Source organism: Ovis canadensis, chromosome 2 (genome assembly GCF_042477335.2).
Source record: "Ovis canadensis isolate MfBH-ARS-UI-01 breed Bighorn chromosome 2, ARS-UI_OviCan_v2, whole genome shotgun sequence".
Taxonomy (NCBI): domain Eukaryota; kingdom Metazoa; phylum Chordata; class Mammalia; order Artiodactyla; family Bovidae; genus Ovis; species Ovis canadensis.
In genome coordinates this window covers 68946552-68973105 of record NC_091246.1, presented here as the reverse complement: position 1 = coordinate 68973105, position 26554 = coordinate 68946552, and the positions used below count along the sequence as shown (strand labels likewise).

Below are 26554 nucleotides of genomic sequence, written 5' to 3'. Positions count from 1 at the left end.
GAATGCCATGACACATGGTTTGGATTTTCTACTGTAGGCAGCAAGTTATTCACGAAGGATTTTAAAGGCAGTATGACTCTGGTGATATGGAGTGAATATGGTGCTTTTCTCCAAGTTAGGAGATTCAGGAAGGAGGAGCAATTTTGCGGTGGGGTTTCCCAGGTGGTTCTAGTGGTAAAGAATCCACCTGCCAGTGCAGGAGACACAAGAGAAGTGGGTTTGATTCCTGGGTCAGGAAGATCCCCTAGAGGAGGGCATGGCAACCCAACTTGCCTGGAGAATCTAATGGATACAGGAGCCTGGCAGGCTGCAGTCTATGGGGTGACAAAGAGTTGGATAAAACTGAAGCAACTTAGGACACACACAGCACAGTGATAGCACTGGGTTTGGTGCTGTCAAACCCAAAATGGATTAGTTCCATTTTGTAAACACTGAGTTTGAGATGCCACTTGGGAAGGCATTTGGAAATTTAGCCTTAGAAGTCAAGACTTACTATTAGATATTATCAAGTACTCGTAGATCTGGGATGGTCTGGAGGCCTGTGTGTCTGACTCACTGGACTTTGAAAAGATGATGATACTTCTGGAATAGGAGCGGAACTCCCCTCCCCTGAGAGAGCCAGAACCCTCTTCCTTTTCCATTCTCTTGCTGCTAGTCTTAGGCTACATAAAGCAGTCTTTAGACAGGGATAATTGAAAGCTTCTCATAGGGAAAAGATTAGGTACTTCTGGCATGATAGCTCAAGAAATTAGGAGAAATTATGAGCTTTGGAACTTTTTTCTTCTTTGTTTGCTTCATTCTGCCATTCAGGTTTTACATGATAGTAATAGTCTTTTTATTTTTTATTTTTTCTATATTAATGTTTTGGAAAAGATCTTTTGTTTTTATCTCTGAAGGGAGAAATTAAATACAATTTGATGCCATGAAAATTAGTTTTCTAGTTACATTCCTTGGATGAGTGAAGAAATTTGTTTTTTGATGGTGGTACTAAATTTGGGGATAGTCCATGACAACTTTCATCTGGAACCTTGGACTTTTCTCTTTTCCTCTCCATTGAGAATCTGGTGAGATACAGTGAGGGACTTTGGTATTTTCTGTTCTCTGTACAATTTATCCTGTCTGGATCTTTTATTGATACCATCTTGTTGGAAATATCAGAAGAATCTGGGTATAAAGCAGAATTATCTATGTATTCTCAAGAACACTGTTGCGGTGAAAACTGTAGATTGTTTAGAAGCTTGTGTTTGCCTGAATTTTGATATTCACACAATTAGCATGTGTAAACTTTTAAAACTTTAAGCTATTTCCTAAGTTAAAGATGACAAACTTGGTGAAAAACTTCATTCACTTGTCACCTGTCAGTATAAATATTTGCTTAACTGTGATGGTATGAAGGGAAATATGTTTAATATTAAGGCTTTGGTCTCTTATGTAAATTGATATTCAGAAATTTTTTCATGGAACATTTACTTCTTTGCTTGATTATTTTCCTAATTCTGCTCATCTAGAATGTCAAGAATTTGAAATATTACAGTCTGTTAACATAGAACTCTGGAGTATCCTTCTTTTAATAAGATGGGAATTTGTCTGCCTTGTTTCAGGATAAGGTTCATAATTTAACAGACTCTTGTTGCTGCAAGTATGAATATATGACAGACTATTGAGAATGAACAAAGCAGACACAGCTGGTCAGCTCTAAGTTAAAGGAGATGGTTTTTACATACTTTATATTTGAAAAAATTTTGACAAAATCTTTCTCAAATAAAGTTTTATTTTCCTTGTCAGAAAATTTAATAAATATTCAGCATATCCCTGAAGTTTTATTTTCCTTGTCAGAAAATTTAATAAATATTCAGCATATCCCTGGAGTCTAAACGTGATCTTACTGTGGTCATTTTTCTTCAAACATTTCTCCACTGTAGCTTTGATTATGGAGAAATCACTGTCCTTTACTGTTTCCTGTTGTTTAGTCGCTCATTCGTGTCCGACTCATTTGCGATCCCCTGGACTGTGGCCCTCCAGGCTCCTCTGTCTGCTTTTCAGGCAAGAATACTGGAATGGGTTGCCATTCCCTTCACCAGAGGATCTTCCCAACCCAGAGATGGGACTCCTGTCTCCTGCACTGTAGGCAGATTCCTTACTGCTGGGCCACCAGGGAAGCCCTTACTGTTTCATCGGTTCAGTTCAGTTCAGTCGCTCAGTCCGTGTCTGACTCTTTGCGACCCCATGAATCACAGCATGCCAGGCCTCCCTGTCCATCACCAACTCCTGGAGTTCACTCAAACTCACGTCCATTGAGTCAATGATGCCATCCAGCCATCTCATCCTCTGTCTTCCCCTTTTCCTCCTGCCCCAATCCCTCCCAGCATCAGAGTCTTTTCCAATGAGTCAACTCTTCACATGAGGTGGCCAAAGTATTAGAGTTTCAGCTTTAGCATCATTCCTTCCAAAGAACACCCAGGGCTGATCTCTTTTAGAATGGACTGGTTGGATCTCCTTGCAGTCCAAGGGACTCTCAAGAGTCTTCTCCAACACCACAGTTCAAAAGCATCAATTCTTCAGCGCTCAGCTTTCTTCACAGTCCAACTCTCACATCCCTACATGACCACTGGAAAAACCATAGCCTTGACTAGACGGACCTTTGTTGGCAAAGTAATGTCTCTGCTTTTGAATACGCTATCTAGGTTGGTCATAACTTTCCTTTCAAGGAGTAAGCATCTTTTAATTTCATGGCTGCAGTCACCATCTGCAGTGATTTTGGAGCCCAAAAAAATAAAGTCTGACACTGTTTCCACTGTTTCCCCATCTATTTCCCATGAAGTGATGGGACCAGACGCCATGATCTTCGTTTTCTGAATGTTGAGCTTTAAGCCAGCCTTTCCAGTCTCCTCTTTCACTTTCATCAAGAGGCTTTTTAGCTCCTCTTCACTTTCTGCCATAAGGGTGGTGTCATCTGCATATCTGAGGTTATTGATATTTCTCCCAGCAATCTTGATTCCAGCTTGTGCTTCTTCCAGCCCAGCGTTTCTCATGATGTACTCTGCATATAAGTTAAATAAGCAGCGTGACAGTATACAGCCTTGACGTACTCCTTTTCTTATTTCATAGGCCAGCGTAAAAATTGGAACTCAATCACTATTCTTTATAAATAGGAAAAGGAGTATGTCAAGGCTGTATATTGTCACCTTGCTTATTTAACTTATATGCAGAGTACATCATGAGAAACGCTAGGCTGGATGAAGCACAAGCTGGAATCAAGATTGCCAGGAGAAATATCAATAACCTCAGATATACAGATGACACCACCCTTATGGTAGAAAGTGAAGAAGAAATAAAGAGCTTCTTGATGAAAGTGAAGGAAGAGAGTGAAAAAGTTGGCTTAAAGCTCAACATTCAGAAAACAAAGATCATGGCATCCAATCTCATCACTTCATGGCAAATAGATGGAGAAACAATTGAAACAGTGACAGACTTTATTTTGGGGGGCTCTAAAATCACTGCAGATGGTGACTGCAACCATGAAATAAAAAGACGCTTACTCCTTGGAAGAAAAGTTATGACCAACCTAGACAGCATATTAAAAAGCAGAGACGTTACTTTGCCAACAAAGGTCCATCTAGTCAAGGCTATGGTTTTTCCAGTAGTTAGGTATGGATGCGAGGGTTGGACTATTAAGAAAGCTGAGCGCCGAAGAATTGATGCTTTTGAACTGTGGTGTTGGAGAAGACTTTTGAGAGTCCCTTGGACTGCAAGGAGATCCAATCGGTCCATCCTAAAGGAGATCAGTCCTGAATATTCATTGGAAGGACAGATGTTGAAGCTGAAACTCCAATAATTTGGGCACCTGATGAGAAGAGCCTGACTCATTTGAAAAGACCCGGATTCTGGGAGAGATTGAAGGTGAGAGGAGAAGGGGACAACAGAGAATGAGATGATTGGATGGCATCACCGACTCAATGGACATGAGTTTGAGTAAACTCCGGAAGTTGATGATGGACAGGGAGGCCTGGTGTGCTGCAGTCAATGGGATCGCAGAGTCGGACACGACTGAGAAACTGAACTGAACTGAACTGAATGCTGATTGTGATATGATAACCTCTTCTGACTTCAACCTCTTCTTTCCTAACAAGGCTTAATTACCACTAAATAATTTTAACAGAAATAATATTTATTCAAATAGAGCACTAATAGGAAGTTTCAGTCTATATGCAACCCCAACTGAAGGAAATAAAATCAAACCACATTCTTTGGATGTAGATAAGGGTCATAGAATAAATATTTATGTATTGATTATTTGACTGCTTATATTCTTATGATACTACTCATTGTATCATGAAAGATGAAGTAAAAGAAATACAGTAATTCCAAAGATAATGTTCCTATACTACTTTGTTCTTTACATTTGTTCAGTTTTGCTCATTTCGTCTTTCGAGTAGTAAACTGCTACTTTTGAAAAGTTTAAGTTTTTAACCAATTTTTTTTTTTGCTATAAAAATCTTGTTTGAAGAGCTCAAGTTCTTAGAACTAAAAAGACAATTTAAGTGAAAACAAACCAAAAAACCCACTACAGTTTATTGAAGTAATGATCAAAGTAATTTTCTTCCTTGGTCTAAAACCATTTATTCTGTTTTTAAAGTTTTATGCATAAATCCCATAGAAATTTTTTACAAAAGCTTTTTTGTTCCTTGGTGTCATGTTATGTGTTTGCCCAAATAGTATATATTAATTAATTTTTATGTCTACATTTCTGGCAAAATAGAGATTGCTTTTCTTTATTAATTATATTTTACAGAATTTAACACTTCATGTTGGTGTTCTTCCTTTTAGAGTTGACCTTGCAAAAGTATTAGATCTTCATGCCTTTGACAGTCTCTCTGGAATAAGGTATGTTTCCTGTCCTGTTTGGTCACTTTTTCTATAATGTATTTTTTCCCCCTACAGTTATACGTGTTAACAAAATGATTTATATGTATGCACATTTGATTTATGCTTCCTGTTACATTTTTGATGTTGTAGATCATTCCTAATGATTATGTTCTTGAAAGTTTTGCTAACTGGATGTTTGGAAATCACATGTATTTTCCTACGGAAGTTACAGTGTAAGTGGTACTTTAGAGATTTGATGTTAATATTTCTTTCCCATCCACTGTGAGTAATACTTCCTATGAGAAAACACATGAGATACATAGAAAGCTTTAGTTTGGGGTATTCCCTCAAGCACTCCTTTTCCTGTAGTAATGGATCAGTTTCCTATCTCTTTCCCTAGGGAATCATTTTGATAAGGGAAAGAACAAATAGTTCTTCCCTGGTCATTGATATCTTTTTTTTTAACCATCTTTAACCAGTTTTAACTGTACAGTTCATTCAGTAGTGTTAAGTATATTCACATTGTTTGCAATGGATCTACTTTTTCATCTTGCAAAACTGAAACTCTGTACCAGTCTGTTGACAACTCCTGGATTTCCTCTCCCTGTAGCCCCTGGTAACTACCAATCTGTTATCTGTTTCTAAGAATCTGAAAACTTTAGATACCTCAAATAAGTGAAATCATACAGTATTTGTCTTATTGTCACTAACTTATTTCACTTAGTTCTCAAGGTTCATCTGTTTTGTAGCATGTGACAATAGTGTCTTCCTTTTTTAAGGCTACATAATATTCCATTGTACATGTCATTTTTTATTTAACCATTTATTCATTGATAATGACATTCAGGTTGCTTTCATGTCTTGGCTATTGTGAATAATTCTGCAGTGATCATGGGTTGGGTGTGCAAATACCTTTTCAACACCCTGCCTTAAATTCTTTGGATATATGCCCAGGACTGAGATTGCTGGATCATATGGTAATTCTATTTTTAATATTTTGAGGAACCATCATATTATTTTCCATAGCAGCTGCATCATTTTACATTCCCGCAAACAGTGCATAAGTGTTCTGGTTTTTCCACTTCCTTGCCAACACTTGCTATTTTCTGTTTTGGTAGTAGCTGTCCCAGTGGGTGTGAGATACATTGTGGTTTTGATTTACATTTCTGTAACAATTAGATATTGAGCATCTTTTCATTTACTTGTTGGCCATTTGTATATTATCTTTGGAGAAATGTCTGTTCAGATACTTTGCCCATTTTTTATTTGGATTATTATTATTTGTGTGTGTGTGTGGTTGTGTGTGGCTGAAATGTAGGTGTTCTTAAATTACTTAGGTATTAACCCCTTATCAGATGCATGGTTCGCAAATATTTTCTCCCATTTCCTCTGAAGTAGATGAGTCATAGTGAGAGGTATGACTTATGTGAGCAGTAACCTCTCTATACCCAAAGGAAAGGAGCGTCCTTATCTCTGAAAATGGAGGGAATCTCAAGGCACAGGCCTTGCTGAGTTTCCCATAGTTTACCACACTTGGCTCATCCTCTCTCCTGTCATATCTCCATGGCTTTCCACTCTTCATCAAACCCAGCACAGAAACACCCAGGTTTACCCTTTCTTCAGGTCTTCATTTCACTATGAAGTTTCCTTTGTCAACTAGAACCCTTATTAAATGAATGTATATGCTTTTCTCTTCTTAATCTTTGTCAGTCTAATTTTCAGACCCACCCAGGGACTTAAAAGGTAGAGGAAAACTTTTTCTTGCCTGTGGAAGTTGTAGGCAGTCATTGTCCAATATTAAATATTAAACACAGGGAAAGAACATAGAATTTTTTCAAAGTTTCCAAGGTAATTTTATTTCACACTTACTGCATTAGTGATGCTTAAAAGAAATAACTACTTAACGTGAAGGCCCTGCTCTGGATAAGGTCTTTGTATAACTTTTCTTTGTGCTTAGATGCTTAAGGAGAGAATCCTTTCCTGAGCAACCAGCTGGGAAGGATTTAATTTGACACTGTCCCTACTGAGACCCCCCAAGGAGACTCATTCCCTTCAACAGTTCCTACAAGCCTTTTCTCTTTCCTAAACTTGCTGTTACTAATTTACCCCTTACTGTTCTCCAAGGCAAAACATCTGCAAGGTTTTAAGTCCTTTTCTTCCTCCCAGCCTACCCCCATCAGTCTCTAAAGGTGCCTGTAGTTGTTATGGTTGTAGTTTGTTATGGCATATTGATCTTTAGCTCCTTTTATATCAGAACAATGTATTTTTAGGAGTCTTTTAGTTTTCTCTCTACCACTGGTAACTGACTGAATAGAAGGCTTACATTTATGGATACTGTTTATTTTTTTTAAGTAGATACATTCAAGGGAAAACATTGATATGGAAAAAACTTACTCTTCTAATTTTCTTTGGGTTCAAGCATTATTTTCACAGGGAGAGTAGATGAAATGTTCAGCAGTTGTAAAATGCTTAGGTACATTTTCCTAGGCCTATATTAGGTCTTTTGGAAATAAGAAGAAACCTATTTAACCACACAAAATAGTTAAGATTAGTTTTTCTCTGTATTGTGTGTATATGTATATATGTCAATGAATGTACATTTTTATGAGAGGTTTGTAAGCAGTCTGCTAGCATTTGTCTATTAAAATATGTAAACAGCATGTAAAATTGGAACTATGTAACAGATTCAGCTGTGGAAGTTCTCTCCTATTTAGCTTTGTGTCTCTAAGTAATATATACGGTGAAATGGGAAATATGTTGAGCTCTGAATTTATAATCAGTTATTCTTAGTTTGCAGAAAAAACTTCAACATGTGCCAACAACACAACCTCATCTTGATCAGGTAAAAAAAAAAATCTTAAAAAATTGTCTCTAACTACCTTGTTCTGTTTAGAACTGTCTTATTTGAACTCTTTTTTAAAAAGCATTTTTTAAACTTTTGATAGTTTTTATAATTTAAATGTTCTTGAGGTCATCTGTATCTAGCTTCTTAATGCATAAAAAGAGTTCATCAAACCAGAGTTATTTAAAATCTTAGAAAATCATGCTTTCTGGCTTCTCCATTCTACATGTCAGTCAACATATTTTTGATTAGTTCTTTTGATGAGAATTACTATATAAAAGTGGCCTAGGGGTTCTCTATGCAGCTTATTTTTAAGTATATTTAACTAACTGATTAATGAAAAGTCTGGAATAGACATCCATGGCTTATTTAAATAAAAACTGACTTTGGAAAGGCAGGAAAGATGCTAGGAACAAACAAAGTGTATTTTCACTGTACCCACCTTTTTTTAAAGCAACTTGTGGATGGTGGAGCTTAAAGATAACTTCTTTCTTCCATTTTAACACCGTGAGAAGGGGGCCTGTGAGTGAGTAGTGTGTCTTGCATTCTCTCCTTTTCCTTGAGACTGTCACTTATTTTTGAATCAGTTTTAATAGGGCCATGATAACAGCATACTTATCCGTCTCCATTTTGGCTCATATTTATGAGGAGCTGCACTACCACATTTGTGTCATTTTTCTCTGAGAAACTTTTCTTAATAGAATATTCATGACTTACTTATTTTACAACTGAGTTTGTATCTTTTAGTCCTCTTCACCTGTTTTGCCTGTCCCCGACCCTCCCCTTTGGCAACCACCAGTTTGTTCTCTGTTATCTATGAGTCTGCTTCTGTTTTGTTATGCATGTTTGTTTGTTCTGCTTTTTGGGTTTCTACATATAAGTGAATTCATGGTATTTATCTTTTTCTGTGTGATTTATTTTACTTAACATCATACTTGTAGGCCCATCCGTACTGTCACAAATGGCAACATTTCAGTCTTTTTATAGTTGAGTAATATTCTGTTGTGTGTATACACGTACATATGTGCACACACCCACACACACCACATCTTCTTTATGCATTCATTTCTTGGTGAACACTTAGATTCCTGTTTCCATATCTTAGCTGTTGTAAATACATAATATTTCAATGAATATTAGTGGGCATATATCTTTTTGAATTACTGTGTCCATTTTCTTAGAAGTGGAATTATTGGACATGACTGGGCTACTGAACAGCAATAAATGGTAGTCCTATATTTTGAAGAAGCTTCATTACTGTTTTCCATAGTGGCTGTGCCAATTTTCATTTCTGCCAATAGTGCATGAGAGTTCTGTTTTCCTCACATCTTCACAAACACTTATTATTTGTTGTCTTTTTGAGAATAGTCATTCTGAAAGATGTAAGGTCATATCTTATTGTGTTTGTTTTGCTTTTCCCTGATGCTTAGTAATGTTGAGCATCTTTTCACGTGTCTGTTGGCCATCTGTGTGTCTTCCTTGGAAAAATCTCTGTTCAGGTCTTCTGCTCATTTTTGAATCATATTGTTTGGGTTGTTTTGTGATACTGAGTTATATGATTCTCTATGTATTTTGGATATTTATCATGTATTAGACAAATCACTTACAAATTGCCTTTTCATTTTATTGAAGGTTTCTTTTGCTGTGCAAAAATGTTTTAGTTTGATGTAGTTCCATTCTTTATTTTTGTTTCGGTTGCTTTTATCTAAGGAAATAGATCCAAAAAAATAATGCCAAGACTTACGTCAAAGAATATAGTGCCTCTGCTTTCCTTTAGGAGTTTTTGGTTTCAGCTCTTAAATTTAATCTTTTATCTGTTTCAAGTTTGTGTTATAAGAAAGTGGTCTGGTTTCATTGTTTTCCTTGTAGCTGTTCTGTTTTTCCAGTACCATTTACTGAAGAGACTATCTTTTCCATGTTGTATATTCTTGTCTCCTTTGTTGTAAATTGATTGACCATATGAGTGTGAGTTTATTTCTGGGCTCTCTGTTCTATTCCCTGGATCTATGTGTCTGTTTTTGTACCAGTTCCTAGAACTTACTGTAGCTTTGTAGTATAGTTTATAATCAAGAAGTGTGATATCCCAATCTTTGTTCTTCTTTCTTTTTTTAAAAAGCTCTTCAGGAGATTCTTTCAGAATTTTCCACAGTTTATTGTGATCCACACAGTCAAAGGCTTTGGCATAGTCAATAAAGCAGAAATAGATGTTTTTTTTGTAACTCTCTTGCTTTTTCGATGATCCAGCAGATGTTGGCTATTTGATCTCTGGTTCTTTTCTAAAACCAGCTTGAACATCTGGGAGTTCACAGTTCACATATTGCTAAAGCCTGGCTTGGAGAATTTTGAGCATTACTTTACTAGCATGTGAGAGGAGTGCAATTGTGCGGTAGTTTGAGCATTCTTTGGCATTGCCTTTCTTTGGGATTGGAATGAAAACGGACCTTTTCCAGTCCTGTGGCCACTGCTGAGATTTCCAAATTTGCTGGCATATTGAGTACACCACTTTCACAGCATCATCTGTCAGGATTTGAAATAGCTCCACTGTGATTCCATCGCCTCCACTAGCTCTGTTCATAGTGATGCTTTCTAAGGCCCACTTGACTTCACATTCCAAGATGTCTGGCTCTAGGTGAGTGATCACACCATCGTGATTATCTTGGTCGTGAAGATCTTTTTTGTATAGTTCTTCTGTGTATTCTTGCCACCTCTTCTTAATATCTTTTGCTTCTGTTAGGTCCATACCATTTCTGTCCTTTATCGAGCCCATCTTTGCATGAAATGTTCTTTTGCTGTCTCTAATTTTCTTGAAGAGATCTCTAGTCTTTCCCATTCTGTTGTTTTCCTCTATTTCTTTGCATTGATCGCTGAGGAAGGCTTTCTTATCTCTTCTTGCTGTTCTTTGGAACTCTGCATTCAGATGCTTATATCTTTCCTTTTCTCCTTTGGTTTCCACTTCTCTTCTTTTCACAGCTATTTATAAGGCTTCCCCAGATAGCCATTTTGCTTTCTTGCATTTCTTTTCCATGGGGATGGAAATTAAAAGACACTTAGTCCTTGGAAGAAAAGTTATGACCAACCTAGACAGCATATTCAAAAGCAGAGACATTACTTTGCCAACAAAGGTCTGTCTAGTCAAGGCTATGGTTTTTCCAATGGTCATGTATGGATGTGAGAGTTGGACTGTGAAGAAAGCTGAGCACCGAAGAATTGATGCTTTTGAACTGTGGTGTTGGAGAAGACTCTTGAGAGTCCCTTGGACTGCAGGGAGATCCAGCCAGTCCATTCTGAAGGAGATCAGCCCTGGGATTTCTTTGGAAGGAATGATGCTAAAGCTGAAGCTCCAGTACTTTGGACACCTCATGTGAAGAGTTGACTCAATGGAAAAGATGCTGATGCTGGCAGGGATTGGGGGCAGGAGGAGAAGGGGACGACCCAGGATGAGATGGCTGGATGGCATCACTGACTTGATGGACATGAGTCTGAGTGAACTCCGGGAGTTGGTGATGGACAGAGAGGCCTGGCGTGCTGCGATTCATGGGGTCGCAAAGAGTCGGACACGACTGAGCGACTGAACTGAACTGAACTGAACTGAACTGACAGGAGATTCTGATGTACTTTCCTACTTTAGGTATATCAACATAGGGCAAAGTATAATATAATACTGCAGACCAAGGACTGTGAGATTCAGTAACATGAACAGTCTCATTTGATTTAGTGGAGTTCACTCAGACTCATGTCCATCAAGTCAGTGATGCCATCCAGCCATCTCATCCTTGGTTGTCTTTTAATTTCATGGCTGCAGTCACCATCTGCAGTGATTTTGGAGCCCCCCAAAATAAAGTCTGACATGGTTTCCACTGTTTCCCCATCTATTTCCCATGAAGTGATGGGACCGGATGCCACGATCTTCGTTTTCTGAATGTTGAGCTTTAAGCCAACCTTTTCACTCTTCTCTTTCACTTTCATCAAGAGGCTTTTTAGTTCCTCTTCACTTTCTGCCATAAGGGTGGTGTCATCTGCATATCTGAGGTGATTGATATTTCTCCCGGCAATCTTGATTCCAGCTTGTGCTTCTTCCAGCCCAGCGTTTCTCATGATGTACTCTGCATATCAGTTAAATAAGCAGGGTGACAATATCCAGCCTTGACGTACTCCTTTTCCTATTTGGAACCAGTCTGTTGTTCCATGTCCAGTTCTAACTGTTGCTTCCTGACCTGCATACAGATTTCTCTAGAGGGGCCTATTATTAATAATAGAAATAGGGAAATCTAGAAGGCAGACTGATTTGGATCAAAACACCAAATGTTTAGCTATGTGCCCAGCGGCAGGATATCGCGGCAGAGGAGTCACAGGAAAGAGAAGCCAGAGGAGTGGAGAGTGGACAGAGAGGTTTTGCGTTTAAGCACATTAGTGGGCTTAGTTTTCCAGATAAAAAAGAAAGGGAAGTTACTGCATGTTACTACATGTTAGATATTGTTTGCAAAAGAGTGGGGAACTGAGGGAGATAATCCTGTAGGTTAAAGAACAAACAGACCAAAATCCTAATATTTAAGAGTTATTCCTAAATTTTATTTTAGGGGCAGTACCTTATTTTGCTTTAGTCTTCTGAGTTACTGCTTCAGTTTTCTGCTTCTTTCTGTGGACAGGAAAAAGAGTTAATTTTAGATTCAAAATAAACTGGAAGAAGTCTGAAATGGGTAATACCTGGAACATATTATGTATGTCATTAAAGTTTTATCCCTGAATGATGTTTAATGCATTTGTTTGTTTTTCATGGATTTCTTGTTCATTCTGATAAAGAGGAACTGGGTTTGAACGGGTAGATGAGAAAACCCAGGTGTCAATCTATGTATACTTATTAATAGAGCCAGGGGTGAACTCTTGAGTTGTGACCCTCATCTTCTGCACTGCACATTTATGGGTTTCATCTTTATTGTTGTTTAATCGCTATGTCTGTCCTACTCTTTTGCGATGCATGAACTGTAGCCCACCAGGCTCCTCTGTCCAGTATTCTTCCCAGGCAAGAATACTGGAGTGAATTGCAGTTTCCTTCTCCAGGGAATCTTTCTGAGCCAGGGATTGAACCTGCATTGGCAGGGGGATTCTTTACCACTGAGCCACCTCATCTTCTTTAGAATTTGTCTAATACAAGAAGAGTTTATTGGTACAGAAAAACATCTGGTTCTAAAATGTCTCTCTCAAGTCCCATGATGCATTGTCTTAGTTTTTAAAACCTTTTTTAAAAATTTCACATTGGAGTTAATTGTACTCTTTAGAAATACCATCATATCTCTAACTTGCCAAAAGCAAAAATCATTCCTGATACAGTATTGAGTCCTATATTGAGACATTCCCAACATGAAAAGCCAAGTTATCCAACTTGAATAAGATGCATATTAAGCATTTATAAAGGTTACATTACTGCTGTCTTTTGAAATTAACAAATTATGTTTCATTTGGCAATCTTTTGCTATGTATTTTGATATGCTTTATGATTTGCTATATTTTTGTATGGATTTTTAGGTGTGATTTGTAATGTTAAGATATGTGTTTCTAGGCAGTTATGCAATGCTGTATATAAGTGTATTCTTTATGTCTGTTTTAAAGCTTGACTTGAGCATCTTATTCTCCAAGATGGGGTTTGTGCTTTTGTTGTGTTATGCTTAGCTCTTGTGTATTTTTTATCATTAATTTTAAAATTTTGGGTTAATGTGGCAAATGGAGGTTTGGATTTTAATTATGTGCTCAGCTAGAAGAAATCTTAAGCTTCTGATTCCTTAGAGTGGTCAGTGAGAGATTTATCAAGATTAGGAGAAAAAATAAATCTCAGAGTTAACATTCTATAAATGTTAATGTCAACCTTCTAAAACTCATTCTCATCTCTAGGAACTCTTCTTCTCTTGGAACATGTTCAGTCAGAGAGAGATAAACTGAATCTTTCAATTTGTATTTATATTTCCCAGAGAACCTTTGCATTTGAGTTTTATTCCTGGCTCTGGGTAGTTTATTTTTTATGAGCCTCATCCTTCTCAATTTATAAAATGGAAATCATTCTCTTTAATCCACAGTTTGTTGTCATGAGTAAATGATGAGAAGAAATAAAATGACCCAGGCAAAAGTACCTCATTTAGTGCATAGCTGATACACTGTTTATATTAACCTTCCCTGTAGTGCTGAGAATCTTGTAACGAATGCTTTAAGCAATGAGTATCTTTTCATAAGAGTTTCTCTGTGTAAATACTAAACCATGGACTAGCTACAGAATATAGCAGGTGGAGTTGCTGATATCAAAAATCAACAAATATGATGAAAAAGTTACACTTAATACAGTTGTTAAGGCAACACAAATGTCTGTGAATGTTTCCTTACTTTTCATCTTGACACTTGTGGTTTAAAAAAAAAAATAGATTGACATTATTATAAAAAAATCATTATTGACTATCTCTTGATTTACAGAGTATTATTACAGTCACATTTGAAGTACCAGGAAATGCAGAGGAAGAACGTCTAAATGTGTATATTCAGGTGAATGCACTTTTAACTTATTAATGATTTATCAATTGTTTTGCCATGTAGCTGTTCCTCTGAGCAGTGGTTGATCTTATTAAAATATGTCACTTGATACAGAATCTTCTGTGGGAAAAGAATGTGAGGAACAGGGATGACGACTGCATGGAGGTCATACGACTGAAGGTGTGGTACACAGTTTACGGTTTTATACTTTTGGACAAAGTCTCTTTCTTGGCTGTTACAAAAAAGCCCCATAATTAGTCAAAAACACAAGCACTAAATTTAGTTCAAATAACCCTTGTGTGTTTTCATTTTTCCTTATTTCCATTTCTGAAAAGAAGCTTTGAAAGTCATTGCATAGTTGTGTAAAAGCATGGTTTGTTCGCACAGCTTCACCGGGTGCTGCAGCTAAACAGCCTGCATGCCTTGGAACATCCCTCCTTGCTGTCTACTCCCAGGCACTCTAAGCAGTTATCTGGCTAATGAGCTTGACTTGTTGAAATTTCTTTCCTCTTGGCATACAACTTGTGGTCAGTCAGAGAAAATGGAATGTTTTCTTGTGTTACTGTTTCTAAGAGAGCTTCAATAACAGAGGAAAGCTTGCCACAGCTGAACCTTATGCTTCTTGGTGTATTTAGCAGACACTAAACATCTCATATACTGTGCAACAAAGTTATGAAGGACTAAAAGAATTCTTGCTCAGTGTTTGGAAATCCATTCATGTTTATCTGACTTTATTATGTCACACAAGGTGTTTTTCCCAGGGAGCAGTGGGTTCTAGGCTGTGTGCTTAACCAGTGAGCAGTCTTATGTTTTCAGAAATGTGCTTAGGGTTTTATTAATGCTATTTATTATCATTACTGTTAGTAACTAGATTCTCTGGTTAGCAGCCAACTTCCTGGGGTCACTAGAGTGACCGGGAAAGAATTTAGATTTCTTTACCTCCTGTGCGGGCTCTACCTGGGTTTGGCGCTGCAAAGGAACACAGGTGAATCCCAGTGTACTGCTAAATCATTCCCACCCAGAGGAACTAAGCCAGGTCTGCTGCTTCTCCTTGATTCTGTCCCCATCTGGATTCTATGATCCTAATTGAAAGATCATGTTTCATTCTGTAACTGCTTTTATCCCTAGTGAGTGTAGGATGGTTACCTAGAATTAAGCAGTCATATATACCACTCCGTAGAGTTCAGTGGCTCATTCTGTACCATCCCAGTTTGGATTTTGTTCTTAGATATGTGACATTTTCTCTGGTTCTTCCTTTCTTTGGTTCTCCTTTTGGCCTTCCTCTCATCACAGCAACACTGGGGCATCTGAGACAACACAGCCTTTCTCTTCATAGAGTTCCTTCTCTTTGCTCTTACAAATTATTGGTCTGGTAATAATAAGTATGTTTAAAATGTGAACTCTAGTAACAGCTGATACTTTAAAGACTTTATATAAGTATAAGATTAATGCTTAGGTAATTATTTTTAAAATGTTTGTTCTTACATATTAAAACTCAACTTTAAAAAGCAGAAAATGAAACTGCACAAGAAAAGGAAACTGGAAGAACATACACCCAAAATACATGAATATTACCAAAAATACACAGAAATTGTGAGGTGGTAATGACAGTGGTTTGTCTCATTATTTTTCAATATTGTATTATTTTATAATAAATATGTATAACTAATAAATATTATTTCAGAGAAATTATATCATTCCCATAGGAGCCAGTTTATTAGATAATTTGCTCTTTATTTCTACAAATCAATATGAAATGGATTTTATCCAGATAAATACAATAGTTTTCCTTCATTTCATCATTATCTACTTTATTCAATGCAACTCATTCAAAAACATATTATCATCAAAATCCTTTAACATCTTAAATTTTCCTACTAAAATGGAAATAAGTATAAAGTCCTTAAAAGTAGAATAATCAGTAGAATTTGATACCTGACATGTTTTATCATTTAGTTGTTTCAGTTTTTCATTGTGATGACACTGAATACACATCATAATACATATATTAACTTTATCAGTAGAAGTAGGGGTTTTTAAAAAATTAATATATGCAGACATTTTAAAAATTGGAGGCTTTTAATGCACAAATAACTAGAATTAAGGAATTTTAACAGTATGTTCTTTATGATTCTGTATTTTAAAAAGAAATGGGGATAATTAATGCATTAATATTGGTGCTCAGTTTCTGCTTTTAAATTCAAACTGTGGCTGATTTGTTATTCTCCTCTGAGCAGGGGCTAGTGTCAATCAAAGACAAACCGCAACAAGTGATTGTCCAGGGTGTCCATGAACTATATGATCTGGAGGAGACACCAGTGAACTGGGAAGATGACAGTGAGAGAACAAATCGATTGGTCCTTATTGGTAAGTAACAAATAGTGAACTTTTTTTTAATTGAAATATAGTTGATTTACGATGTGTTATTTTTAGGCTTCAGTTCAGTTTAGTCGCTCAGTTGTGTCCGACTCTTTGCGACCCCGTGAATCGCAGCACGCCAGACCTCCCTGTCCATCACCAACTCCCAGAGTTCACTCAAACTCACGTCCATTGAGTCAGTGATGCCATCCAGCCATCTCATCCTCTGTTGTCCCCTTCTTCTCCTGCCCCCAATCCCTCCCAGCATTAGGGTCTTTTCCAGTGAGTCAACTCTTCACATGAGGTGGCCAAAGTATTGGAGTTTCAGCTTTAGCATCAGTCCTTCCAGTGAACACCCAGGACTGATCTCCTTCAGAATGAACTGGTTGGATCTCCTTGCAGTCCAAGGGACTCTCAAGAGTCTTCTCCAACACCACAGTTCAAAAGCATCAATTCTTCGGCACTCAGCTTTCTTTACAGTCCAACTCTTACATCCATACATGACCACTGGAAAAACCATAGCCTTGACTAGACGGACCTTTGTTGGCAAAGTAATGTCTCTGCTTTTGAATATGCTATCTAGGTTGGTCATAACTTTCCTTCCAAGGAGTACGCGTCTTTTAATTTCATGGCTGCAATCACCATCTGCAGTGATTTTTGGAGCCCCCAAAAATAAAGTCTGACACTGTTTCCACTGTTTCCCATCTATTTCCCATGAAGTGTTGGGACCAGACGCCATGATCTTAGTTTTCTGAATGTTTTTAGGCATACAACAAAGTAATTCAACAAAGTAATGTATGTATATATATATATATATATGTACATACATATCTGTTTTTTTCCAAATATTTTTCCCTTATAGACAGTTAAATTTTTTTTCCCATTTTTTATTTTTTTGCTTTACAGTACTGTATTGGTTTTGCCATACATTGACATGAGTCCACCACAAGTGTACATGAGTTCCCAACCCTGAACCCCCCTCCCAGCACCCTCCCCATATCGTCTCTCTGGGTCATCCCAGTGCACCAGCCCCAAGCATCCTGTATCCTGTATCGAACCTACACTAGCGATTCGTTTCTTACATGATAGTATACATGTTTCAATGCCATTCTCCCAAATCATCTCACCCTCTCCCTCTCCCACAGAGTCCAAAAGTCTGTTCTTTACATACAGTTAAATTTCTGAAGCAAAAAAAAAAAAAAAAAGAAATTAGGGACTTCCCTGGTGGTCCAGCGGCTAAGACTGTGTGCTCTCGATCCCTGATCAGAAAACTAGATCCCATGTGCCACAGCTAAGAGTTCCTGCACGCCACAGCTAAGACCTAGTACAGCCAAATAAATGAACAAGTAAATATTTTTTTAAAAATAGAGGGATATAATGCACTACCTAAGCAGTGTTAGCCAATCTGAACTTCTTTTGTAAATTCAAATAAGTTTGTGGTTAATGTATTTGTGCTAATTATGTGATAACATCAAAAGAACTTGTTAAGTCCTTTGCTTTTTTTTTTTAATAGAAAGCAGAGCTGATTTACTTATTTATTTTTGATTGCACTGGGTCTTTGTTGCTGCATGTGGTCTTTCTCTAGTTGTGGCAAGTAGGGGCTGCTCTGTAGTTGCAGTGCGTGGACTTCTCATTGTGGTGGCTTCTCTTGTTTTGGAATATGGACTCTAGACGAGTGGGCTTCAGTCGTTGTGGCTCACAGACTGGAGAGCACTGGCTCAGTAGTTGTGACTTGTAGGCTTAGTTGCTTTGCAGCATGTGGGATCTTCTGAAGCAGGATCAAACCTGTGTCCCCTGCATTGGCAGGCGGATTCTTAATCAGTGGACCATCAGAGAAGTACTGCCTTTTACTCTTCTTCAAATAATTTTAGAAAAGTGATTAATCCAAATGTCAGCTTGGTTCTCAGGGACTTAATTAGAAAGTTAAGGAAGGACTCACTAATTACTATTTTTTTCATAAATTTCTGAAGATTATCAAGCATTTAATGGTCTAGACTTGATAGGTAAACTGTGTCATTTTAATAAGCATAATATAATCATACCTATTTTGTTCTGTTTACAGGCAGGAATTTAGATAAGGATATTCTTAAACAACTATTTATAGCTACTGTGACTGAAACAGAAAAGCGATGGACAACACATTTCCAAGAGGATCAAGTTTGTCCATAACACTAGAAGCATCACCAAAAGGACTGGATAATAAAAGTGAGAATAAGTTTCCTGTTGGATGTATTCAAGCATCTATTTTTTGCGTTACTTTTCTTATGAACTACGGTGTATCCTTTAAAATAGTATTTATTTTATAGAACATGTAAATATAGAAAATCAGTAATATAAAACCCTTGATATTCATTCAATAAAATGTAATTTCCTATGACTTTTTTTTTGTAGATGATTTGCAGACTTATCTTTGGAGTTTACATATGCTGAAATTCTTACCCATGAAAATTTTAATAATAATAGTGGTATCATGTTGATATATGCCGGAAACCAACACAATACTGTAAAGCAATTATCCTCCAATTAAAAGTAGTTTTTTAAAAATGGTAAAACTTAGTCTTATTTCAGCATAATTGTTTTCCCTTAGAACTTCAGCTGATTGCTTGGATGTAATTTTATTGTTAATAGGAAATTTTTTAAAAAATAGATAATGTCACTATTTTTATTAAGGGAAATAAGAGCTTTATTGTGGTAGAGACTTGTAAGAAATTACTCATAATTTCTGAGTCAAAGAAATTATTTGAGACTCTCTCTTATTCTTAGAGTCAGATTCTAAGCCTTACTAGTAGTCAGTGTAATGGAACTTCAGCCACTCACTTTGCAATATATTTCAAAGATTTCAATTATAGAACTTTTAATTTAGAGTTGATTTTACTGCTGGTATTAAATCCATCTTGGGTTTTTTGAACTTCTTTATTTTTCAGTGTAAACTAAAAAGTGACAGGGTACTTTAAGTGTGATTACAGAGAACTTTTGATAATTTAACAATCTTTATATAAATAGTAGGTATGTAAGTAAGTATATATTGGATTACTTTTCTCCTATTCCTTCCGAAGGCCAGGTCAGCATAACTATATTCAGATAGGAAGAGAAAAGCATGAGGTGAGATTTAAAGAAGAGTTAATGGTTGTTAAATATCAGAAGACTGTAAAAATGACTGAGCATGTGCGTGCCCTGTTTCAGAACTTTCTGATAATCTTAGTGTCACAAAGATCTTTCCTATGTTTTCTTTTAAGAACTTAATAATTTTAGCTCTTCACGTTAAGTATCACAATCCATCTCAAGTTAATTGTTCTATTGTTATGTCTTGAAAACTCTTTTCCCCTTTGAATAAGCTTTTTGCACCTTTGCTAAAAATCACTTGTGTGTGTGTGTGTTTCTGTGGACATTATTTTGATTCAGTGTCTTTTTTTTCCCCATTGCACCAAAGGGATGTAGAATTTATTTAAGTTAAATACTTGAGTTCAAACATGTTATGAATTAACAAATTTATTGAGAGGAGGAACAAAGAGAAACCTATTAGGAAACATTCAAAGGAGAAAGAAGATGAAACTGAGTTATTCCATAACCATTACTGTATATGACATGAAGGTTCGGGAAAAGTACAATGAAGTTCTCAAAATGTAAAGCAATTATCTTTCCATTAAAAATAAATTTTAAAAATCACAATGAGACTTCCATGGTGCTCCAGTGGTTAGGAATGTGCCTGCCCATGCAGGGAACCCAGGTTCAGTTCCTGGTCTGGGAAGATTCTACATGCCATGGGCATCTGGCCCATACACCACAGCCACTGAGCCCATATGCCACTGCTGAAACCTGTGGGCTCTAAGAGCCCATGCTCTACAACAAGAGAAGCCACCACAATAAGCCACCCCAACTCACTGCAACTAGAGAAAGCCTGCATGCAGTGATGAAGACCCAGCACAGCCAAAAATAAATAAATAAATAAATTTAAAAAATCACAATGATGTTCTGAAATGCTAAAGAATAAAAATTTAAAAAATTATTAAGCATGTTAAAAAATATGAAAAAAAGAAGGTATGTTATTTTCTTGAGAATATGTTTCAAACAGCTTGAATCATTGTCTTTTTTTTTTTTTATGGTACACTGTCCTGGTAACTTTAGCCTTAGAGTAAGTCTATTTCTCCTTTATTGACTATGCCAAAGCCTTTGACTGTGTGGATCACAATAAACTGTGGAAAATTCTGAAAGAGATGGGAATACCAGACCACCTGACCTGCCTCTTGAGAAACCTATATGCAAGTCAGGAAGCAACAGTTAGAACTGGACATGGAAAAACAGACTGGTTCCAAATAGGAAAAGGAGCACGCTAAAGCTATATATTGTCACCCTGCTTATTTAACTTCTATGCAGAGTACATCATGAGAAATACTGGGCTGGAAGAAGCACAAGCTGGAATCAAGATTGCTGGGAGAAATATCAATAACCTCAGGTATGCAGATGACACCACCCTTATGGCAGAAAGTGAAGAGGAACTAAAAAGCCTCTTGATGAAAGTGAAAGAGGAGAGTGAAAAAGTTGGCTTAAAGCTCAACATTCAGAAAATGAAGATCATGGCGTCTAGTCCCATCACTTCATGGGAAATAGATCGGAAACAGTGGAAACAGTGTCAGACTTTATTTTATGGGCCTCCAAAATCACTGCAGATGGTGATTGCAGCCATGAAATTAAAAGACCCTTACTCCTTGGAAGGAAAGTTATGACCAACCTAGATAGCATATTCAAAAGCAGAGACATTACTTTGCCAACAAAGGTCCATCTAGTCAAGGCTATGGTTTTTCCAGTGGTCATGTATGGATGTAAGAGTTGGACTGTGAAGAAAGCTGAGCGCCGAAGAATTGATGCTTTTGAACTGTGGTGTTGGAGAAGACTCTTGAGAGTCCCTTGGACTGCAAGGAGATCCAGCCAGTCCATCCTAAAGGAGATCAGTCCTGGGTGTTCATTGGAAGGACTGATGTTGAAGCTGAAACTCCAATACTTTGGCCACCTCATGTGAAGAGTTGACTCATTGGAAAAGACCCTGATGCTGGGAGGGATTGGGGGCAGGAGGAGAAGGGGATGGCAGAGGATGAGATGGCTGGATGGACATGAGTTTGGGTAAACTCTGGAAGTTGGTGATGGGCAGGGAGGCCTGGTATGCTGTGATTCATGGGGTCACAAAGAGTTGAACACGACTGAGCAACTGAAGTGAACTGAAGTTGTGAAATTAGGTAGTGTAAATATTCTAATCTTGGTCTTTTTTTTTTCAGGGTTGTTGTAGCTATTTTAGATATTTTTGTTTTCAATATAAATTTTTTCATTAACTTATCAGTTTCTTCAAAAAGCCTGGTAGGATTTTAACTGGGACTGTGTTGAATCTATAGTATAATTCGGGAGAATTGTCATATTAAAAAAAAATTCTTAAATTGAGGTGAAATTTGCTTTTCACATTGTGTTAGGTTCATGCGTACATTATATTTTTACTTCTGTATACACTACAGTGTGCTCACCACCAGAAATTTGATTTCCGTCCTTCCCCATACAGCTGATCCCCTTCACCTCTGGTAACCATTGCTCTGCTGTCTGCATCCATGTGTTCATTTTGTTTGGTTTGTTTTACTCATTTATTTATTATGTCTTTTATGTTTTTTATATATATATTTATATATATATATGTCTTTTATGTTATATATATTTATATATATTATATATATATTATGTTTTTTATATTCCACATATGAGTGAAATCCTATAGTGTTTGTCTTTCTGTAACTTATTTCATTTAGTATAGTACGCTCAAGATTCATCTAGGTTGCCAGAGGCGGCTTTTAAGTTGAGAATACAGTGAAAAGGAGTCGTTCATGCAAAGTCAGGGAGCACTTTCTACACAGAGGGAGCAGGTAGTGGAGACGGCCTTTACATGGGAACCAGTGTAGCATGCTGGAAAACCATGAAGAGGGCAAGGGTGGTGGAAGGTTAGAAAGCCAGGTATGAAATGGGTATGGGATGGGATTGGAGTTACAAGCCAGGGCCAGGCCTTTTGCTTCTGAGGAAAACATTTGATGTAAAGAGGAAAACATTTGGATTATTCTGAAAGCCCTGGGAAGTGGCTGATGGGTTTTGAGCTGGACAAGTGATGTGCTTGATTGCTGTGGCCAATGAACTAATTGTTTCCTGTTTTTGACATTGAAAACAGTGCTGCAGTGAACATTAATGTGTGCCTCTTTGTTTTTATGTGACAGTGTTTCTCTAGAAGAGGTATGTAAGAGTGGAATCACTGGCTTCCAGGATATGCACATTTAAAGTTTTTAATAGATACTGATAGATAAATTGCCTTCCCAAATGGCTGTACCTTTCTGCTGTGATATAGGTGTATATGACAGTACCCATTTTTCTAAACCTACCTAACACATTTTAACCTTTGCCCTTCTGGATGGACTGACATCTTAACTGTTCTAATTTTTTTTTTTTTACTGTATTTTTATGTTATTTATATGTTCTTTTAAATACATTGTTCTGTTCTTTGTTCTTGTTTTTCCCAAAGTGAAATTTTTCATTCACCAGAGACATTACCAGTTTAACATAGAGTTTCAGTAAATGTGAATTCTCCTTTTCCAGCAAGATTTGATAAATATTCAAGGTTCTGCACAACTTCTTAAAACAAATGGTTCTTTCCTAGGCCTTTCCAGCTTTTAGTGAAAGGGCAAGAACACGGGTACGGAATCTAAGATAGCTGGAGGAAGAGTCATCCCAGAGGTGAGGGAAGACCAGGGATTGAAAGGGTCTCTAATTCCTAGATTATGAAGTTTGAAGGGAATTACCAGCAAAATAAAGCTAAAAGGCTATTAAACATCTGTGGGCTTGGTTGCTGGCTACAAATTGAATAAATATCTCCTTTGGATTAGTAGTGTAGGTGGAAACCTGTACTTGTAGATTTCTTTGAAAGGCCTTTCCCAGTTCTAGGAATGCCATAAATGTGGAGGTGATGTTGAAAGAAGTGAATTCTGTCTTTGAATGTCTAGCAGCTTGGCCTACTGTGATGAGAAAGCAGAACAAGATTTGTTTTTTCTCAGAATGTCCTAATGTTAGAATCAACCTTATCTTTCAATAACCAAATTGCCTTTAATTTTCATAGTGAAATGGAGAGAAATAAGATATCTGTCTTTTCTGTATAGTAGTGTAGAAAGGTTGGTTTTTCAAAGTAGGATGGATGGTGTTTGTGAAGCCCTGATAGATTTGTTCAGGAAAAAAAGCCTATCAGTGTTAGGAAAAAAGTAATTTCCCACTATGCACTGGGTCCCATGTTAAATGGTTCAGTGTGTCATGAGCACAAAGTAAGGCAACACTAAAGAATCAGATGGAACAAAGAGTCACCTCCCCCATGTCTTTTTTTTTTCCTTAAAGAATTACTTGCCATAATAAAGTTGATTTCTGTTTCCAAAGAACTCAGTTAATTTCCTTTCATTGATACAGCCCTTTATTTTTTACATTGATGTATTTTGTATAGGCTTCCTAGGTGGTTCAGTGGTAAAGAATCCACCTGTGGAGGAGACATGGAGGTGATATTAAAAGAAGTGAATCCACAGTGCAGGAGACATGGATTCAGTCTCTGGGTTAAGAAGATCCCTGAAGGAGGAAATGGCTTCCCCCCTCTAGTGGGATTGCCTGAGAAATCCCGTGGACAGAGGAATCTGGTGGGCTACAATCCATGGGGTCACAAAGAGCCACTGACACAACTGAACAACTAAACAACATTATTTTGTACATCAATTTTATTTAGATATAATTCTCAGAAAACTTACCCTTTGAAGTATACAATTCTTGGCTTTAGTATATCCCCAGGTAAAGGAGAAACCATTACAACTATCTAATTCCAGAACATTTTCATAGCTCTCAGACTCTGTATCTGTTAGCAATTACTCTCCATTTCCCCTGCCCCTATTTCCCAGCAACCATTCATCTACTTTCTGTCCCAATAGGTTTGCCCACTCAGACTCCTTTCACTTACCATAATGTTTTCAAGGTTCATCCATGTTGTAGCATGGATCAGCATTTTGTTTCTTTTTATTGCTGAATAAAATTCTATAGACCACATTTTGTTCTGCTATCAGTTGATGGACATTTGAGTTTCTACTTTTTGGCTACTAGTCCCCTTTCTTCATGTTTACTTTTTAAAAAAACTATAATTTTCTGAACAATTTTAGATTTACAGAAAAATTGAGCAGAGCAAAGAGTAGAAGGGAATGCCCATATCCACCCCCCACCCCTTATACTCACACAGTTAACCGCTGGCAGTAGTATGGTACATTTCTTACAATTGGTGGACCAATATTGATATTATTAACCAAGGTCCAAAAAAAAAATGACAGAATGATCTCTGTTCATTTCCAAGGGTAACCATTCAGTATCACAGTAATCCATGTCTATGCTCCAAACAGTAATGCTGAAGAAGCTGAATTTGAACAGTTCTGTGAAGACCTATAAAACCTTCTAAAACTAACACCTGAAAAAGATAGGGGACTAGAATGCAAAAGTAGGAAGTCCAGAGATAACCTGGAGTAACAGGCAAATTTGGCCTTGGAATACAAAACGAAGCAGGGCCAAGGGTAGCAGTTTTGCCAAGAGAACGCGTTGGTCATAGCAAACTCTCAACAACACAAGAGAAGACTCTACACATGGAGATCACCAGATGGTCAGTACCGAAAACAGATTGATTATATTCTTTGCAGCCAAAGACGGAGAAGCTCTTTACAGTCAGCAAAAATAAGACCGGGAGCTGACTATGGCTCAGATCATGAACTCCTTATTGCAAAGTTCAGACTTAAATTGAAGAAAGTAGGGAAAACCACTAGACCATTTAGCTATGACCCAAATCAAGTCTTTTATGTCTATACAGTGGAAGTGACAAATAGACTCAAGGGATTAGATCTGATAGGGTGCCAGAAGAACTGTGGATAGAGGTTTGTGACATTGTACAGGAAGCAGTGATCAAGACCAGTACCATTTAAAAAAAAAATGCAAAAAGGAAAAATGATTGTCTGAAGAAGCCTTAGAAATAGCTGAGGAAAGAAGAGAAGCTAAAGGCAAAGGAGAAAAGGAAAGACCCATTTGAATGCAGAGTTCCAAAGAATAGCAAGGAGAGATAAGAAAGCCTTCCTCAGTGATCAAAGCAAAGAAATAGAGGAAAATAAAAGAATGGGAAAGACTAGAGATCTCTTCAGGAAGATTAGAGATACCAAGGGAACATTTCATGCAAAGATGGGCACACTAAAGCACAGAAATGGTATGGACCTAACAGAAGCAGAAGATATTAAGAAGAGGTGGCAAAAATACACAGAAGAACTATACAAAAAAGATCTTCATGACCCAGATAACCAGGATGTTGTGATCACTTACCTAGAGCCAGACATCCTGGAATGTGAAGTCAAGTGGGCCTTAGGAGGCATCACTATGAACAAAGCTAGTGGAGGTGATGGAATTGCAGTTGACCTATTTCAAATCTTAGTAAAAGATGATGCTGTGAAAGTGGTGCACTCAATATGCCAGCAAATTTGGAAAACTCAGCAGTGGCCACAGGACTGGAAAAGGTCAGTTTTCATTCCAATCCCAAAGAAAGGCAATGCCAGAGAATGTTCAAACTACCACACAATTACATTCATTTCACATGCTAGCAAAGTAATGCTCACAATTCTCCAAGCCAGGCTTCAGCGGTATGTGAGCCGTGAGCTTCCAGGTGTTCAAGATGGATTTAAAAAAGGCAGAGGAATCAGAGATCAGATTGCCAACGTCTGTTGGCACATAGAAAAAGCAAGAGAATTCCAGAAAAAGCATCTACTTCTGCTTTATTGATTATACCAAAGCCTTTGACTGTGTAGATCACAAGAAACTGTGGAAAATTCTTAAAGAGAAGGGAATACCAGACCACCTTAACTGCATCCTGAGAAATCTGTATGCAGGGCAACAAGCAACAGTTAG

The 26554-nt window shown here is 37.3% G+C and overlaps 1 protein-coding gene across 32 annotated transcripts in view; it reads left to right on the top strand.

Annotated features, from left to right (window-relative positions):
• LOC138433557 (putative COBW domain-containing protein 7) overlaps positions 1-24689 on the top strand; it is a 61773-nt gene extending 37084 nt beyond the window's left edge. For 9 of the 32 annotated variants that reach the window (XM_069576421.1, XM_069576407.1, XM_069576415.1 and 6 more), the window contains 7 exons: positions 4828-4884; positions 7657-7708; positions 14165-14233; positions 14336-14401; positions 16459-16588; positions 18642-18784; positions 18971-19131. In XM_069576421.1, coding sequence (XP_069432522.1) covers positions 4828-4884; positions 7657-7708; positions 14165-14233; positions 14336-14401; positions 16459-16588; positions 18642-18748 — 481 coding nt within the window. In that variant the 3' untranslated portion in view covers positions 18749-18784; positions 18971-19131. Of the gene's footprint in view, positions 1-4827; positions 4885-7656; positions 7709-14164; positions 14234-14335; positions 14402-16458; positions 16589-18641; positions 19132-24086 lie in introns of those variants that run through there. The other 23 variants (XM_069576418.1, XM_069576412.1, XM_069576396.1 and 20 more) reach the window with 7 other exon arrangements.
• Positions 24690-26554: the final 1865 nt, after the last annotated feature.